The following is an 18185-nucleotide window of genomic DNA, read 5'->3' as shown; positions in this document are numbered from 1 at the left end:
CTTCACTGATCCTTTGTGAGATCTCGTTTTCTCAGGCACTCCTGTACATTTTGGAGTCCATGGTCTTGTTGGTCACAAAATCGGGGTTTTTCGCCCGCAGCTGCAAATACCTCACCAGATCAAACATTTTCTAGCAAACTTATCGGAAAAATGGAAAATGAACTTGCCGGGGACATCACCCCGACCAGTGGCTTTAGAAAATTGTTGGCCTGGAAGCTGCCCAAAATCCATCATGAATTTCTTGGCGATGTCATAGTCACTGCCCTGGGTTTGCCTTGATCCTCCTCAACACCTTCAAATGCAGTTTCCTATCCTTAATTCCACTATGACGCTTGGTATGAACCTGCCGATCGATAGTATGTATCTTACGGAAACGTTTGAGAACGCTGCACACGGTCGAATTGACCATTTCCAACGATTTAGCGATTTTTCAACCAGACCAAAACTAATTTTTGTTTTGCGGCTTTCATCACGTGTAACATTTTTGAAACAAAACGAATCGTAATGAAATTTTCATCACTTAATAAAGGAAACATTCAACTGTCAAAACATTCCACATCCAACCACTAGGAGTGCTGTGGTATAATATACAGTGCATCCATATTTAAGATGAACTATGCTTTAGATGTTATTCCAGAAAAGTGAAGACAGAAGATCGTGAGTGTAGAGTTCTTAGGAAAAAGAGACTCATTCAAAAAAAAAACTTTAGGCAGTTTAGTAGATTAGGGAATGAATCATCATCACCCTGACGCCCTGACGCAACCGGAAGCAAACGGAATGAATGTATGAGATTGGTTAATCTATTCCACCTAATTTTACATTACGTCATCTCCGGTTCGACCCTCCCCGATTTGGTTTGATTCATACTGTTAGCTATGTTTGTAGGAAAATTGCTGACTTGCATGTATTTGTTCGAGTGCAATGTGCAGCTTCTCGACTCGGTGGGGCAATGAAAATGTGCAATGCTCGACCGATCCTATCGGGTAGTGCGTAGGGCGCAAGTGCGTTGTTACTTCAAAGGCCACATATAAGAGACGACGACCCCTCGTTGAATTTTATTCCGCCGTAGAGTGAATCGTTCGTAAAACTGTGCTACCCAACCTACCAAGTTCGCGTTGTGTTGTAGGAATTGTGTTGATTTTGCCTTCGTACATTCCACTCTGGACTTAAATTGGAATAAATAAACAGACAGGGGGAAATCAGTCGGTGTAGTTGTGAGTGAACATTGAAATTCGAGCTGTCTTTTTCCAGAGAGTCGTAGTTTGAACTGAGAGAAAAGGTACGAATTTCAGTGGGAAACATATATGAGTTAAAATTGTCAGACGTCCTATTCGAAACGTTGGTCGGACTTTTTCAGCATGAATTTTTATGTTTTGCTTGTATGTTGTGTGCTGTTCGATGTGAGAATCGAGTCTGGTGGGTTTCACGAGTTCAGGCCATCGGTTGACTCGGCAGTTTCGCTCCGTCCGCAACCGAAGATCGAGAGTTGTCCGTCTGGGAATTCCCCGAGTTTTTTGTTTATCTTTTTGGGGTGCCTTTTCAATTATCTTCTATTTTGCAAATCAATAAGCGAGACGCGTGTGTGTTGATAGCGCGAAGACCTTCCAAATAGAAAAGAAGGGTGGAAACCAGTTCATTACGTCACCACAATATTGAACGCGGGTGATCTTTTTGATCGAAGTTTTGGAAAACGGGAGAGACTTGTAAAGCTGATTTGAATATTTGGAACATTTTTGGCGAAATTTGGAAGTGAGAAGCCATACTAATGCGTGGATATGTCGACTGCGAAGTAGAAAATGTCTGGAAGGTAATATTTTTGGCAACCTTGTGCTGTTTGAAGAGGGGATAATGGTGCTTAGTGGTGGGATATTGATTTTTTTCCCAAATCAGTGAATACTTGTGAACGCATTCTGTGAACACATCTGTTATTTTCATGTGATTTATTGTAGAAAAATGAACAATGAGGCCACCAAATATAGTTGACGTCAGTTCGTAGTTTAATTGGCGATGTGATAAATAACAGGAAAAACTCCTCGGATATGCCACTAAAACATTCAGCAATGCAATATCGATTTCCTGACCCGAGGAGGAGGACCATTAGCGCCACTTGGTCGGGAGCGGTTTGGAATGCAATCAATAAAGCCAGTCTACCTACACTCCCCATTCATACTATTCGGGCACACACTCACTACTTCATCGCCTGCTTCGTTGTCCAAATGGATGTTCGCCATAGCAGTAGAGTAGCAGCGTACGGATTAAGATTTATTTATAGCGTTTTAGTTCTGCTAGTGTCCGCTATGATGGCTTTGGCGCACTTTCTTTAAAAGTTCGAGCGAGAGTCGACAACAAGGGGATCTTTTGGTGTTTGTGGAAGGTTGGACGATTCAAGATGGTTTCTACCCTGATCGGTAGTTTTTAAAATGGCATTTCGTGTTCCGTGAATATGAAAATTTTGTTTCACTATTACCTTCAGTTGTTAGCTTCAGACCTTAAGTTTATGACTGTTTCAATACAACATTTTCATGATAGTAAAGAATTATAATTTTAATTTAATGAAATATTTAGGAAGATTTCAATCAATGTGTGATGAGTACATTGATGAAAATCTTTCTTATAGTTTTTCCAAAAAAGGTTTTGCCAAGAACTTATTCTAAACTAACTGACCCGGTGTGCTTTGCTACTCCTTCCATGGAAAAATAGGTTCGTTGAAATTATGTTATTCAAAATAAACTTCTTTTTTAATCTAATTTCAACAAATTAACGGGATTCTGCGAATAAACGAAGATTCTATCTAACGACAAAAAAGGCATCAAATTTCATTTTGCCAAAATCAGTACATTTTTCGATTTTCGTCAAACCTACGGACTTGAGCGGTTTTCTATATAGCCACGTCACACCTTCACTCTAGCGATATCGTCCTCGCCAACGTTCCTTCATTGTCCGTCCCTGAAAAAAAAACTTACGGTCGCCAATGTGATGATCCTGATCTGGACCATTCGCCGGTCCTCTACAGACTGAGCTCTGCTCTCGATTATGCTTGCTTTTATATAGTATTTTATACTCAGGCAGTAGCACGATGTAGCGTCCGGATGCCACAGGAGCCAACCTTAAAAAAATAGGAGGGAACTTAAAAAATAAGAGCCAATCTTAAAATAATAGGAGGGAAAATAGGAGGGAAGATGGGAGTTACTTCACCTTTTGATTTCTTAAATTTATTGAATTTTTCTATTAAAAATACTACTTGATTTATAGGTTTTGTGCAATGATGTAGTATGCAAAATTGTTGCATACAAGCTTTCGTGAAATTTATTCCAATTTATTTGTTTTTTGCATTCTTTTTTATTGACCCCCCTCGTGATGTTCCAACTCCGAGTGACAAAAGAAGGATTTGAAATTTGTTCTGGCCTTATTAAATATGAGAGTCTTCATTAAAATGGGAAGCGTCAATGAATTCAATATATAATATCTAATTTTTTTAAAACTTATTTGTCTATTTAATAAATCATCTCATTATGTCAAAACGCTTACGCTCATCAATTTTTTACAACAATCCTTCGAGGATTGTTCAAATTTTGTCAAATTTTTGTTCATTTAGTATAGGAGACCCCCCTCCCCCTTTCGGGTTTGGAGGGGTTTAAAAGTATTATGAAAACTGGTCTTGAAAACGGCTATACACAATCACGTTGATCGGTTTAGTAGTTTTCAAAAATGGTTCGAATTGTTCCAAATTATTGTTCATTTTGAATGGGAAATCCCCCCCCCCCCTTTCGGATTTGGAAGGATTTGAAAGTATTATAGAAACTATTCCCAGTCTTGAAAACGGCTACACACCAAATTTCACGTTGATCGGCTCAGTAGTTAGTGGTAGTAGTAGTATAATTGTTCGAAATGTGTCATAATTTTATTAATTTTGCATGGGAGCCCCCCCTTTTTGAGTCGGAGCTTTTTGAAAGTTCTTTAGAAACCATCTTCGACCCCAAAAACTCTTACATAAAAAAATTCACATTGATCGGTTCAGTAGTTTTCGAGTCTATACTAAGGTTGTCAGATTTTTTCCAGCACGTAAATTTGTCTAAAAAGCGGGAAAAATCCAGGCATTCGATTTCGAAATTTTCGTTCAAAAATCCGGGCAATATCTGGACAAATTTGGTTTAAACCCAAGAATTACTCAAGAAAAAGCTTGGATTTTTTTTTTAATTTAAACTCGTCAGCAGATTTTAAGTCGTATTTTAGGCTTCCAAAAATTTTTTTATGATTTTTTCTATGAAACTTGATAAAAAATCTTTTTGGGCGCATAACTAAAAATATTCTACAACACAATTTGTTTGTTTTTGTATGATTTGGCAAACAAAGTGAATAAATACGGACAAAATCCGATTCTTTTTCAATGAAATCTTGGAAACCGGACCGGACTTTTTCGGACAATCTGGCAACCTTAGTCGACAAGAAACAGACAGGCATACATTCATTTTTATACATAAAGATAATAGTCCAGAACTATTATTGAATTCATCTATATCATCACCGAAAATCCCGAAGGGGTAAAATAAAAAAAGTTTCATATTTTTAACTAAAATTTCGATTAATTGTTCGAATATTCAATATTTGGAAAGAGAGTCGAACGAACTCTGTACGATGGAAATGTTACCGCTTTTGGTATGCCAGATTTTTTTCAAAAAACTATTTATATGTGTTTGTAAGCAAACCTAGAATTCACTTATTTGTTAAATGTTAAATTTCTTTAAATTATTTGTATAAATGGTAAAACTTAAAATATTGAACCATTCTAGTACATATAAGAACAAACATACCAGTGAGTTACCGAATGAACTGTTTTGACACGGTAACTCTTCAACTTTTTTATTGCAGATTTGTTCGATGTTCTCATAACTTAAATACAAATCCGATACTTATTGAGAATTTTTTTTAATCAGGACTATTTAGGACATTTTAAAGAACTTTTTTTTTAAATCAGGACAATCCCACCATACAGACTATATGAGAGCCAAACTCAACAAACGATCCTAAACAATCGCTAGCCCAACTGACCTTTGCAGAGTCTAGCCAGCAAATAAGTCAGTTGTGCGGCAGTCTGGATTTGGACCTCAATAGGGTCCAGAACCGGGACTCCACAGTGTATATTGTTTTAAGTATATCTGATGAGAGATTCATAAAGAGTTAAAATGGTTTTGTCGTCTTTAAGGGCATTAATAAAGTGTTCTTATTGAAATACGCTGTGCAAAAAACGGAATATTTATTATTCATCTAAAAACTAGCATCATTCACCTACAAAACCCAAAGAAGTTCCAATTTTAGCTTGGAAACATACAGATTTGAAATTTTTTAAGATCCTTTTTGGGTCGGAACTAGGTCGAAGAAAATGCTCCTGGTGAAGTCGTATTGTAACTTTTGGTTACTTCGAAGTACAACTTCAACAGGAGCTCCTGTTCAAAAATCACCTTTGGCTAATAGCAACTCGAGGGAATCAAAAACTTTTCCATCTATAGGTACCGTCTGAACTTTAAACGAAATTCAAAAGCTCATAGCAAGTGGTTTTACTATAGTGGAAAACGTTTTATGTGCCAATTTCACATTGATAATTCACATGCTTTCAATTTAACCGGAATGGAATTTTCTCGTTTGGTGGGACTCCTATTTGGAACTTCTATGCACCTTTGATAATGCAAATCCTGCTTTTTTCAGTTAATTCGAAATGTCTTTTCAGCTTGTTTATGAGATCTTAAAGTATCTAAAAGGACCTAAATTTTGTACTAGGTAAATTTCCACAGACAATTGTAAAAGTGCTGAAAAACCTTTGAAGAAATAGTTTATTTTACATTCCTTTAACAGATCTAGCTAGTTAAGAAATTGTCTGTTATACCCGCCTTCTGTTAACTTAAGTTCAATTATGGTCTACATTTCGTCTAATTATTGTGAGATATTTTTAACCAAGAAACACGATATTAGTGCGGCCAAGTGAATTTCAAACTTTTCACAATTCGACCCTTTCTGTATCCATTTCATTCATTAAACCGGCTGAAAATGTCACTAATTGCCTGCAACTAACTTAAAATTCTGATCCCATTCCTAGCCCCTTTCTAATCGTTACAGAAGAGGTAATGTCTCTCTAACAACCTGGTCTCTGACACCTCTAACCCGCGCATGATGGCTCAAACATGAGAAACAAGGGAAAAAAACCGACCCAACAACGATGCTGGGCACGATTTTTTCACCAGCAAATCGCACCACGAATCCACAAAGATTTGTTGTAACCCATTCCAATGCGGTCCCTGTTCCGTCCCATCCTCCTGCTGCCCAATTCATTCCTCGTGGTGGTGGCCCTCGAAGCCCTTTCAGTTCAGTTCGGTTCGGTTCAGGCTGGAGGTCTCTCTTTGTCGGAATCGAACGCTCCCCGAAAACGAGCAACAGTGGCGGCGTGCCGCAACCTTTTCGCTGCCAATATATGTACCGTCTTGTGCTGTAATGCTCCACATCTACCCGAAACCCTATAGGGACGGGGGACCTACACTTGCCACCAGCCTTGGATCCCCAGTTGCTCCTCCGGACCCCAGAACGGAGCCTGGGAATGGAATGCAGCAAATCGACAATCTCTGAGCCCCACCAACCCAAGCTGCCTTCGTTGCCTCCATCCTATAAGAAGCGAGCGAGTCGAACTTTTATTGGTTATGTTATACGATGGTTGGTTTGGTGGAATCGAACTGTGGATGCTGGGCTCTTGGTAAGACACTACTGGCTGCTGCTGCGAAAGCTTTACCGAGAGCAGTATACAAGAAATGTTACCGATGATGCCCCACTAGTCGAAAAAAAAACATAATTATGTTCAGTCTCTGCCTTTCTTGAAGTGGCGTTGCCTGTAAAGTCTACTGTATACTCATTTTATGTATACCTTTACACAGAGGGCGCACTCTGCGAATTGGTGAACCAGCAGAAAGAATTGCAGCAACACACGGCGACAATGCAGGGTGCTCCTTTTTTGTCGTATCGTAACCTCAGCAGAGGCAAGTGATCTTTGAACCGGTCGCCAACCAAAGCCCAGGACGAAGACGACGTTTCGAAACGAGTTTTCTTGAATGAAAGTCGTGAGATGGGTGGGGATTTTTTCTCTGCTCTGCACTGCCTGCAGTTGCACCCTTTTACGGTGAGATGGGTTTTCGTCCTTCCCCGACTGCAGAGCTTTTTCGTACAAGTTTATAAGGGTGTTGTATTGGTCGTACCGGAGCTTTTGCGAAGCATAAATTGAAGCGAGGTGGAATGCATTTAAGCTAAATATTTTCAAAAACAGGTTTCCGGAATCTTGCATTAATGTTTTTAAATCATTCTTTTATACCAATTTTAAGAAATAAAATTAATTAAAAAAAGTCAAAAGTTAAGTCAAAATGAGACCGCCAAAGTACCCAAAAGTTAAAAATAAACATTTATGCTGCATTTGAAAGACGTGATTTAAGTCGTTTGAAAAGACACTCAAATACCATTCAATCACCATCCAATTGTTTTCAAAACTGATTAGATGCACTGATAATGCAGCTTATTTTTAGAGCTATCAGCAATACTCGTGATTGCCATAAAGTTGAATGTGATAATTTTATTTTTCCGTTGAAACACAATTATCGACACTGGAGCGTGGAGGAATGCAAAAAAACATTCAAAACATCCTGGATTTGTTGATTACAAAGTTATGGAAAAATACAAACTTCAGTCCCCTTTGTATTGATAAATAATCACACGGAAAATAAAAAAAAGGCAAAGTTTACCGAGTAACTTGGGTAATTTTTCCATTCACCAACGAAAAAGGTTAATTTATACCTTTTCACCTAGAAAAAAGATAAATTTTAGCTTTTTCGGTTTTAATGATCAAAACGATTAATTTTATAAACACTTATTGTTGTTATCACTAACGTTATTTTTAGTAAATTGTTGACCATTTTTAGTATTTTTTTTTTAAATTTTTGGTTTTGTTCACTTGTCTTGTTTCTTTATAATGTTTGTTTTTTATCATATTTCTATTTTTGACATTCTTCATTTTTTTTTTGATCAAAATAAAAAATAAATCAAAAAACTTTAAAAAATCAAAAAACCTAAAAAAATTAAAAATACAATAAAAAAATACAATAAAAAAAATACAATAAAAAAATACAATAAAAAATACAATAAAAATACAATGACAAAAACTACAATAAAAAAATACAATAAACATAAAATACAATAAACAAAAAACTGTAATAAAAAATACAAAAAAATATATAAAAAAAAATAAAAAAAAACAATAAAAAAATACAATAAAAAAATACAAAAAAAAATATAAAATTAAATATTAAAAAATAAAAAAAAATCAAAAAATAAAAAAATTCAAAAAATAAAAAAATAAAAAAATAAAAATCAAAAAATAAAAAAAATTTTTTGGATTTTTTTTTAAAACAAATAAAAAAATAAAAAAAAATCAAAAAATAAAAAAAATCAAAAAATAAAAAAAATCAAAAAATAAAAAAAATCGAAAAATCAAAAAAAAATCAAAAAGAAATAAAAAAAAAAATCAAAAAATCAAAAATTAAAAAAAAATCAAAAATTAAAAAAAAATCAAAAATTAAAAAAAAATCAAAAATTAAAAAAAAATCAAAAAATCAAAAATTAAAAAAAATCAAAAATTGAAAAAAAATCAAAAATTAAAAAAAATCAAAATAAAAAAAAATAAAAAAAATCAAAAAATAAAATAAAAACAATAAATAAAATAAAAACAATAAATAAAACAAAAACAATAAATAAAACAAAAATCAAAAGAATAAAAAAAAATCAAAAGAATAAAAAAAAATCAAAAGAATAAAAAAAAATCAAAAGAATAAAAAAAAATCAAAAGAATAAAAAAAAATCAAAAGAATAAAAAAAAAATCAAAAGAAAAAAAAATCAAAAAATAAAAAAAAAATCAAAAAAAAAATCAAAAAAAAAAAAATTAAAAAAAAAAAAATCAAAAAATAAAAAAAATTAAAAAATAAAAAAAAATCAAAAAATAAAAAAAAATCAAAAAATAAAAAAAAATTCAAAAAAATAAAAAATAACAAAAAGTAAAAAAAAATCAAAAAATACAAAAAAAAATCAAAAAAAAAAAAATCAAAAAATAAAAAAAAAATCAAAAAATAAAAAAAAAATCAAAAAATAAAAAAAAAATTAAAAAATACAAAAAAAATTAAAAAATACAAAAAAAATCAAAAAATAAAAAAAAATCAAAAAATAAAAAAAATCAAAAAATAAAATAAAAAAAAAATCAAAAAATTAAAAAAAAAATCAAAAAATAAAAAAATATCAAAAAATAAAAAGGAAAATCAAAAAATAAAAAAAAATAAAAAAATAAAAAAAAAAATCAAAAAATAAAAAAAAATCAAAAAAATAAAAAAAAACAAAAAAATTATAAAAAATAAATAAAAAAAATCAAAAAAAAAAAAATCAATAAATAAAAAGTAACTAAAAATAAAAATAATAAAAAATCAAAAAATAAAAAAAACCAAAAAATAAAAAAAAAATGGATCGAAAAATAAAAAAAATCAATAAAAAAAAAATCGAAAAAAAAAATTTAAAAAAATTCGAAAAAAAACTAAATAAAAAATCGAAAAAAAAACAAAAAATTAAAAAAATCGAAAAAATATTCGAAAAAAAAATTCGAAAAAAAAATTAAAAAAAATTAAAAAAAATAAAAAAAAAAAATAAAAAAAAATAAAAAAAAATAAAAAAAAATAAAAAAAAATAAAAAAAAATAAAAAAAATAAAAAAAAATAAAAAAAAATTAAAAAAAAATAAAAAAAAATAAAAAAAAATCGAAAATAAAATTATAGAAAAAAATAGAAAAAAATAAAAAAAAACGAGAAAAAAATAAAAAAAAACGAGAAAAAAATAAAAAAAAAAGAAAAAAAAGAAAAAAAATTAAAAAAAATCGAAAAAAAACAAAAAAATTAAAAAATTAAAAGAAATAAAAAATTAAAAAAATCAAAACAAATATCAAAAAATAACAAAAAAAAATTAAGAAAATATCAAAAAAAATATCTTAAAATGAAAAAAAATCTAAAAATGAAAAAAAAATCTAAAAATGAAAAAAAAATCTTAAAATAAAAAAGCAAAATAAAAAAAAATAAAAAAAATCAAAATACAGGCCGTGTTCGTTTTTGGCAACATTCGTTTTTGGCAACATCCGATTTTGTTGGCACATGAGCCAAAATCGAACGGTTTTTAGAAACAACATTACCTTTTAGATTTCGTTATAGTAGTACCAATTAAATTTAGAAAAACACCATACATACGTTTTTATGTTCTTAAATGGTGATAAAATGCAACAATTATAACATAAGTTTTTAAAATTTTTATATAGTACTCAAAAATGACAAAAAAAAAAAAATAAAAAAAATTAAAAAACAAATTCAAAAAGATGTCTGAAAATGACAACAAACAGCATCATGAAAAATGACAAAAACAGCAAATATGACAAATGAAAACAAGCATTATAAACAAAACATGTAAAGTGTAAAATTCATCAAAAACATGATGAAAAAATAAAAAAAATTACTACAAATGGTCGGAAATTAACTTAAAATAACGTTTTTGATAATAATAATAGAAATGTTAAAAAATATCTAAAAAAAAGTTGAGAAAAAAACCGTTCGATTTTGGCAACATTCGATTTTGGCAACACAAAATGTACGGGCGTGTTGCCAAAATCAAACGGGGTCTGTATCAAAAAATAAAAAAATTAATAAAAAATTATAAATTAAAAAATTAAAAAAAAAATCAAACAAAAAATAATGAAAAAAAAAAACAAAAAAAATCATCATATATATAAACAAAAAAAAATAAAAAATCAAAAAATTCTAAAAATAAAAAAAAATCAAAAAAGATTAAAAAAATTTAAATTGAAAACTTATTTATAGAATAAAAAAAAATTTATAAAATAAAAAAATTAAATTAAAAAAAGTAAGATAACAAAAAATTTAAAATTTTAACAAATCAATAAAAAAGTTTTAAAAAAAATCATACTATGTATTATTTTAAAATTAGTATGCAACTGCAACATATTCATTACTGATTTGCCATTAGCTTTTCTGAATTCCTTGGATTGAAATGAAAACTGTCATCTCTGGTCGATGGAGGTGATAGTATGTGATTCGAAGCATAAATTTCCCCTAAAACTAGTTTTAAGTTTGAGGTACAACTTCAAGGTGGCCGAAAAGATCTGAATTTTGCCAAGTTCTGGCTGTTTGTCTAGATTAAACTTTGTTTCGAGAGGAGAAAGTTCTCATGTTTGGGTTTTGTCTGTTTCCCCATAACTCTAATCTTTACAGCTTTTGAAAATTGAAGCTATTGAAAGTGTTGAAATATTGGACTAAGGGTAACGTGTAGCCTCTCAATGGAAATGATAAGCCGGCTATTATCAGTAGCGGCCGAATTGATTCCCTGGTAACTTCTAGTAGTAATAGTAGTAGTTAGTAGCTGTATTTTGTTTCCGTTCTCGTGATTCAACTTAACAATTTCCAATCGAAAGTAGATCATCTGCGGCGAAGATGAACTTTTAGCATCTGCTGTGATCATGCTCGAACTTGTATTTTCCCGATTCAAACATTTTTCAAGCATATGTTATGGAAGGACACATGTCAAAATTTTCAGACACACGTGAGGCACACGGAATAACGCAGAATTGAGCGATTACAACAAACTACCCCTACTCGAAGTATAATATACATCCAACCGAATTTGAAATAAGAAAAGTGAGCGAATAGAAGCAAGGGCTCGAAATTCCAAGCTGGATTAGACTTTTCAACAAAAGCTTCGGCGGCTCCCTTTTACGCATTGCTTAATTTTTCCAGCTTGCGTTTCGCTTAAACTAGGTTGAAAGCAGCTGTCCAAAGCAGGCAGAGAGGATCCCAGTAAGGAATTTCAAGCTTCAATTTTCTTCACGTGCCGCCGCGCCGATCGAAACGACACAACACGATACCAATCCATTGTTGTTGGCCAACCAGCCGAGGGTCACCTTATTATTAAGGTCTTTTCTTCGATCGAGCAGCAGCAAAACCCGAAAAAATTCTTTGGCACATGGCGTTTTTTTTTGTTGTTGATTCCTCCCATCTTTTGTCCTACCGTCATACGGTTTGTCTGTAGGTATCACTTTTTTTTGACATTGTGCCACAGATCCAAAGGAAGGACAGCTGCAACTTCCTTTTCTGGAACTACATTTCAAAATCGAAGCTCGAGTATTTAGGGTGGTCATGTGGCAGCTTTCCAAGTAGAACGATCACAACAAAAGCGCTTGGAGACCCTACCAGAGCAGATGTTTTTCCTCAGAAATTGAACCTTTCAGTTCCACCGCTTGCCAACCTAAATACTTCGAGGAGTAATCGATTTCGTTTGGCTGTTTTTACGTTTTTATTGTTTTCTTCGTTCCGGTCGGAGTTTTCTTCACTTTTTACGCTCGTTCTTCCTTAAGCTTCCAAACTCATCATCATGAGGAACGCGTGCCAAGGTTCATGAAGAGTTTAATTACTAAATATGTGGAGGAACAGCAACAACAGGACAGGTGTCATGTGTGCTCCGAGCGAGCTGCACCGGACAAGTTTTTCCTGTTGCGCCTGGATAATGGTGGTCGGGTTTTCTTGAAAACTGAACTGGCTACAGATTCGTTCGCTTTTCCTTTAACATTCAGAGACGTCTGTTTTAGTAACATATCAGCCCAGGCCCAGAAAAAAGGGGAACGCAAGATCTTGCACCTTATATCTTAGGAACTACTAAACCAATATCTACGAACATTAAACCATTGAATTACTTGAAAATCTTAAAAAAAATTTGTCATATTTTTGTCATTAGACTCCTTAATTCAAGGTATGTAGATATCGGAATGAAGAAATATCGGAAGTAGAAAAAAAATATCTGTAATTATTACCGTGATATCTGCAACTTACCAAAACACCGTGATTTTTTTTTTACCGGAATGCTGTAAAAGTACGGCAATATTTCTCGAAAAACCGGTAGATTTTACCGGAATACCTGTAATTATCACCGAAACTGCGGGAATTTTTACCGAACGCTCGGCATTTTTTGCCAAAATGTCTGCAGTTTTTACCAAAATGCGGCTAATATTTACCAAAAACTGTAAAATGTTCAGTAATTTTTACTGAAACCATAAAACCGTTCGGAAATTTCAGCTTTTGATGCACAGCGTATTGTGAGGATCCCACAGGCCCTTTTTAGCCTTTCCTCTATACCATACGCTTCTTCAGAAGCGGGAGGGACGTTTTATGGCTTCGATAAAATCCACCCAACATTTTATAGTGAGGGTGAGATGGGAGACTCGGAATGATGAAACCGCTAAAACTGACGTTTGTCTTGACAGCGACGCTTTTCAGTTTTTTTTTTACCAACTTCGGTGTTTTTTTACCGAACTTCGGTAAGTCAAAATCGTTTAACGAAGTTTGGAAGAAAAAAGACGTCAAAGTCATCAATTAACGATTTTTTAACCTTATTACAAAACTGGTTCGGTAGAATAAATTACCGACTTCGGTTATTTCAGTTTACTGTGTAGCTTGACATCCACTCACGAAACGCAAGTCGAAATCAAAAATCAAATCTTATCCAGAAGTAACCATAAATCATTTGGTGCCAAACCGAAAAAAAACCCACAGAGTTTGGCATGTGTAAAATATGAAAAAGAAAAAACTTATATCGATCAAACTTAATCTTATCAATATAAGGACGAGTTGAATGTCACAGAAGCTGATAAAATAATTTGATTTTTTTTTTCAACTTGTTTTGTTTGATATCACCGAACGTAAGCAAAACTTTTTGACGCTTTGTGGGGTTTTACTCGCAGGTGGGGTCCACAAATCTAACTGCTTATCTTGTGCTTACAGGGCTTACACTCATTAACAGCTAAAATATCTAATCTAGCTCTGGAACGAGCTCAGTCTTTAGGGGATTCCTGATTCACTCGCTTGTTTCCAAGAACTGCCGCTGGGTCCACGTTCCATATTGCGCTTTGCGCATTCCATCACGCGCATCGCCGTCGTCGATAATTGTGTTCAGAAGACGATAACGAATTTCACACATTTCTCATTTTTCCTAAGGCAACCGCAAACAGAGCTGATTTGTATTTATATTTGGGAAAATGCTGGACCTTTACTTTGACATGTTAGTATTACGGTTAACAATCTGCAATTCAAAAATTTATGCTATTTAAAGAGAATTTGATTAACCATTTATGAATGATTCATAATCCGACGTAAACTGTAGATGAATTTTCAAAATAGTTGGTCAAGTAGGTGGCTGCATTTCAGTATACTAATCTTTTAAATTTAACCTAATTTATACGGGGTGTTCCGAAGGGAAGTAATCTAAGACCGGTCATCTTCATACCCTTCGTTAGATAGCATCTAAACCAACTTTCAATAGTCAAACTTACTCAATGCAGATTGAAATTGTCGACAAATAAGTGTGATAATTTGATAAGATCCTGTAAGATAAAATATTTGCAAGTCTCAATGCGGTATTTTATTTTTTATCTAGCGACAATGAGTGCCATTCACGTGGTTGTGATATCTCCAAAATTCACAAAAACGCGCCTGGAATGTCCTGATTTCAACAGAAAATAAGTGACTTATCTTTTCCAACGAGTGATAGTACTTTTCCGTTGAAGTTTGTAATCAAACAAAAAATGACATCAACGAAAGCACCCACTCACCACGAACCAATTTGAGTGTGCTAATTAAACCGAAGCAAGGGAAAACAGATAAACGACACGTTGCGCACGTTCCAAATGGCGCCAAATGGCAAATATTTAGCGAATGCTTAGGGTGTTTCACATCTGTTAACGGCACCAGCATCGAGATGATATTTTTTTTCCAATGAAATTCCGAAAAGTTTCTTATCTGTTGCCATGCTCTGCCAATAGCATCACAAGCAATTATTAAGTGGATTAAGTTTTATTTTTTCCGGTTCCACTTGACTCATTACAATAGTATTAATGATAATTAGATTTTTACCGATTTACTATGATGAATTTTCTCCAGGTCTTAAATGTGCACTATGCTTATCACGTGATCATGCAGTGCAAAATCTTGTCCGGCTAAGGAAAGTGAAAGTAGAGATGGAATGGCATATTATCTCCGATTGGCATTTTCCTACCCGTTCAATGATTAAGGACAGCACTGAACGGGTTAAGATGGATGGGAGCCCTATAGGCACGAACCGGTTTATATCGTTTGCATTTTTCTATACCTATGCCTATATGAAAAAATAGTTTCATTCATGGATTCTGTCGGGAATTATCCGGGAATTTCGACGTCTACCGGTTCTTGTTGACAACACAGTTGTTGACTACTAACTATCGTACTTAGAATCTAGAGTTTTGCACAACAATGCGTCATCGTCACTTTCCGGCGAACTTAATAAAACAACAACAACCACGTTCAAAGTCATTCTCATTCTAATTCTAATCATCATGACTGGCTCAGTCACATTTGCCTATCAAAAGTGGGCGGAAGTTGTTATTTTCTGTTACCATATTTGTTTTTTGCTTGGATCCGCTTACGGCGTGTTCGTAAATTGATTTTTTCTATCGAAGTGATTTTTTCTATCGATGCTGGCGTTCGTAAATTCAACAAACTATATGCAAAAGCATTGGAAGGTTATTTGACATCTACCAAACAAATCGATGCATCACCCAAACAAATCAGTTTACAAACACGCCGTTAGAATAAGCTTTCAGTGGAATCTAAATGAAATTCTTTGGAAAATTTTGAAACAACTGGTGCATTGCAGTTGATATCAACGAAAAAATAATAATCTTATCAACTTTTTATCAGCTGGAATTTTACACTTCAGTACAGGACTTAAAGTAGTAAAGCGAAGCGAATCTTGTCAGTAATTTATTGTACGTCGAGGCAAACGCTATTTCTCCAGTGATGTTGATAGAGGTAATTTTACCTTTTTTAAGGGCAAGAATTTCCCCTTTTCTTGAAGCTTGTTTTTTGGAACATACCTTCTAATAAGAAGCAACTGAAAGATGGAATAAAAACTAAGATTTCCTTTCTCTTTCTCCGTTTCTTCCAGAGTGATGTTTTTCCGGCTAGGATAGAGAGCCCTCAACATCATCACCAACACCACGATCACGCTCACTAGCAGCAGCCTCCAGCATCACTATCTGTAGAATTCCTGCTGAAAAAAAAGCAGCTTTCGAGCAAATAAACGCCAGCATCCTCCAGCCAGAAGAGCTTAAGTGTGTGCGTACGTTTGAGATTCAGGAACGGAGAGCAACTGCATCTGCGACTGCATCTCGTCCACAGCTACAGCAACAACAACAACAACAACACTTCTAAGGGCATTAGAAAAAAACAGCTGCTGCACTCCGGAGGAAAATCCGTTCGGCGGTGATCTCGAAACCAGTCACTGTTCAGCAGCCGACGGTGCAACAACAAAGTTTCTTCTTACTGTCCTGTTTTTTTCCCCTCACTCTCTGAACGTGCATTCTTCTTCGAGTCCCAACAACACAGTGAGACGTCGAGAATCAAGAGTGCGCGATTGTGTTCCTTGAGCCCCACAAACTAGGATAAACAAGCCCACCTTTATTGCTATTTTATCAAATAAAGGAAAAAAAGCAACTGTGTGTGGACAACGAACGCGTTCGGAGGACGAGTGCATTTGTGAATACATTCTACACAATTATGATGGTTGCGAAGGTTCAGTCCTTACCGCAGGTTCAGTCCTTAGCGCAGGACTTTACTGATAACAAGGTCAAAGATGAAGGGCCGGCGTATGCGATGACCTCGTCCGTATCGTATCACGCGGAGTTGACACGTCTGGAATCATTCCGCAATTGGTCGATTTCGTTTATCAGCAAGACTGAGCTGGCCCGCTATGGATTCTTCTATGTCGGGCCGAACGATATGGTGAAGTGTTTTTTCTGTCGGGTGGAAATTGGTCTTTGGGAACCAAATGATAATGTCCTGTCGGAACACCTCCGATGGTCGCCGTACTGTCCGCTGCTTCGTAAGCGGCAAACGAATAACGTACCGATCGATGGTAGTTTTCTGGATCAACTTCCGGAACCAAGCTACGATACCTGTGGCATTCGGATACGGGAAAATTCGGTAGCCGAAAATGCATACTCATCCTCGGATCGGAGCAGCAACGGTTCATCGATATCGTCCCCGCCTAGCTCGTTAAGCTCGGATTCGAGTTTACCCTTTCAGGCGGTGTCGGCGCCTGTCGAATTCTCAGAACCTCCGTCGCAGCCGCAGCAAAAGCGGCCGGAATATCCCAACTATGCCATCGAAGCAAAGAGACTGGAAAGCTACGAAGATTGGCCGAAATTTATGAAACAAAAGCCCAAGGAACTTAGTGATGCCGGATTTTTCTACACCGGAAAAAGTGATCGGGTCAAGTGTTTCAGTTGTGGGGGAGGGCTCAAGGACTGGGAAGCGGAAGATGAACCTTGGGAACAACATGCCATGTGGTATAGTAACTGTGAGTACCTGAAACTGATGAAGGGCGAAGAATACATCGCTCTGTGTCTAGCTAAGAAGGAAAATCCTTCTGAAGGAGTGTCCTGTGAACAGCGTTGCAATTCTGGAGAAATTGGCCCATCGACCTCCCCACAACCGTCAACCTCCGGAGTAGCTTCGGCGGCTACCACCTCGCTACCTTCGTCACAATCTTCAAGCTATTCCGAAACGAGCCACGGTCACGTTGCTAAGATGCCACGCACTCACAGCAGCAGCAGTAGTGGCCTCGAGGACGAAGATGAACCCAATCGAAAATCGGATACCAGCAGGATTTGCAAAATTTGTTATGTTAACGAATACAACACAGCATTCTCACCGTGCGGTCACGTGGTTGCATGTGCTAAGTGTGCGTCCTCAGTAACCAAGTGTCCCCTCTGCCGGAAACCATTCACCAATGTGATGCGAATTTACCTGATGTGAGCGGGATGGAACTCCCTCACAGACTGATAGATTTTCAATCCAGTGCTGTTCGGCTCCTCTGGGGCACAAATAATCTGGAAAATAACTGCTTCGAAATACAGTTTTTTTTCGAGCAGAGGTTCCCATCAGAACAACGCTCCCTGCTGGTATCTCCCGTCGGGAAAGACATCTAAGTCATCTGACCGAGCACAGTCAATCTGTGATTCACTTTGGAGTGT

The 18185-nt window shown here is 34.8% G+C and overlaps 1 protein-coding gene across 3 annotated transcripts; it reads left to right on the top strand.

The window, feature by feature from the left end:
• Positions 1-1056: 1056 nt before the first annotated feature.
• On the top strand, positions 1057-18179 carry LOC129760729 (death-associated inhibitor of apoptosis 1). 3 transcript variants are annotated; one of them, XM_055758387.1, is made up of 2 exons: positions 1057-1279; positions 16097-18179. In XM_055758387.1, the coding sequence occupies exon 2, from the start codon at positions 16708-16710 to the stop codon at positions 17965-17967; it is 1260 nt and encodes a 419-aa protein (XP_055614362.1). In that variant the 5' UTR covers positions 1057-1279; positions 16097-16707; the 3' UTR covers positions 17968-18179. The 3 variants fall into 3 exon arrangements, with proteins under 3 accessions (XP_055614362.1, XP_055614360.1, XP_055614361.1); XM_055758385.1 differs by lacking the exon at positions 1057-1279 and adding an exon at positions 1425-1807; XM_055758386.1 differs by lacking the exon at positions 1057-1279 and adding an exon at positions 15832-15960.
• The last annotated feature ends 6 nt before the right edge of the window (positions 18180-18185 follow it).

Source organism: Uranotaenia lowii, unplaced genomic scaffold (genome assembly GCF_029784155.1).
Source record: "Uranotaenia lowii strain MFRU-FL unplaced genomic scaffold, ASM2978415v1 HiC_scaffold_743, whole genome shotgun sequence".
Lineage (NCBI taxonomy): Eukaryota > Metazoa > Arthropoda > Insecta > Diptera > Culicidae > Uranotaenia > Uranotaenia lowii.
Note: the sequence above shows the minus strand (reverse complement) of the source record. Positions and strands in the feature narration are given on the sequence as shown.

Bases quoted from the DNA above. Each gene is read 5' to 3' on its own strand.
- LOC129760729 (XM_055758387.1), top strand. From the start codon at position 16,708: ATGATGGTTGCGAAGGTTCAGTCCTTACCGCAGGTTCAGTCCTTAGCG.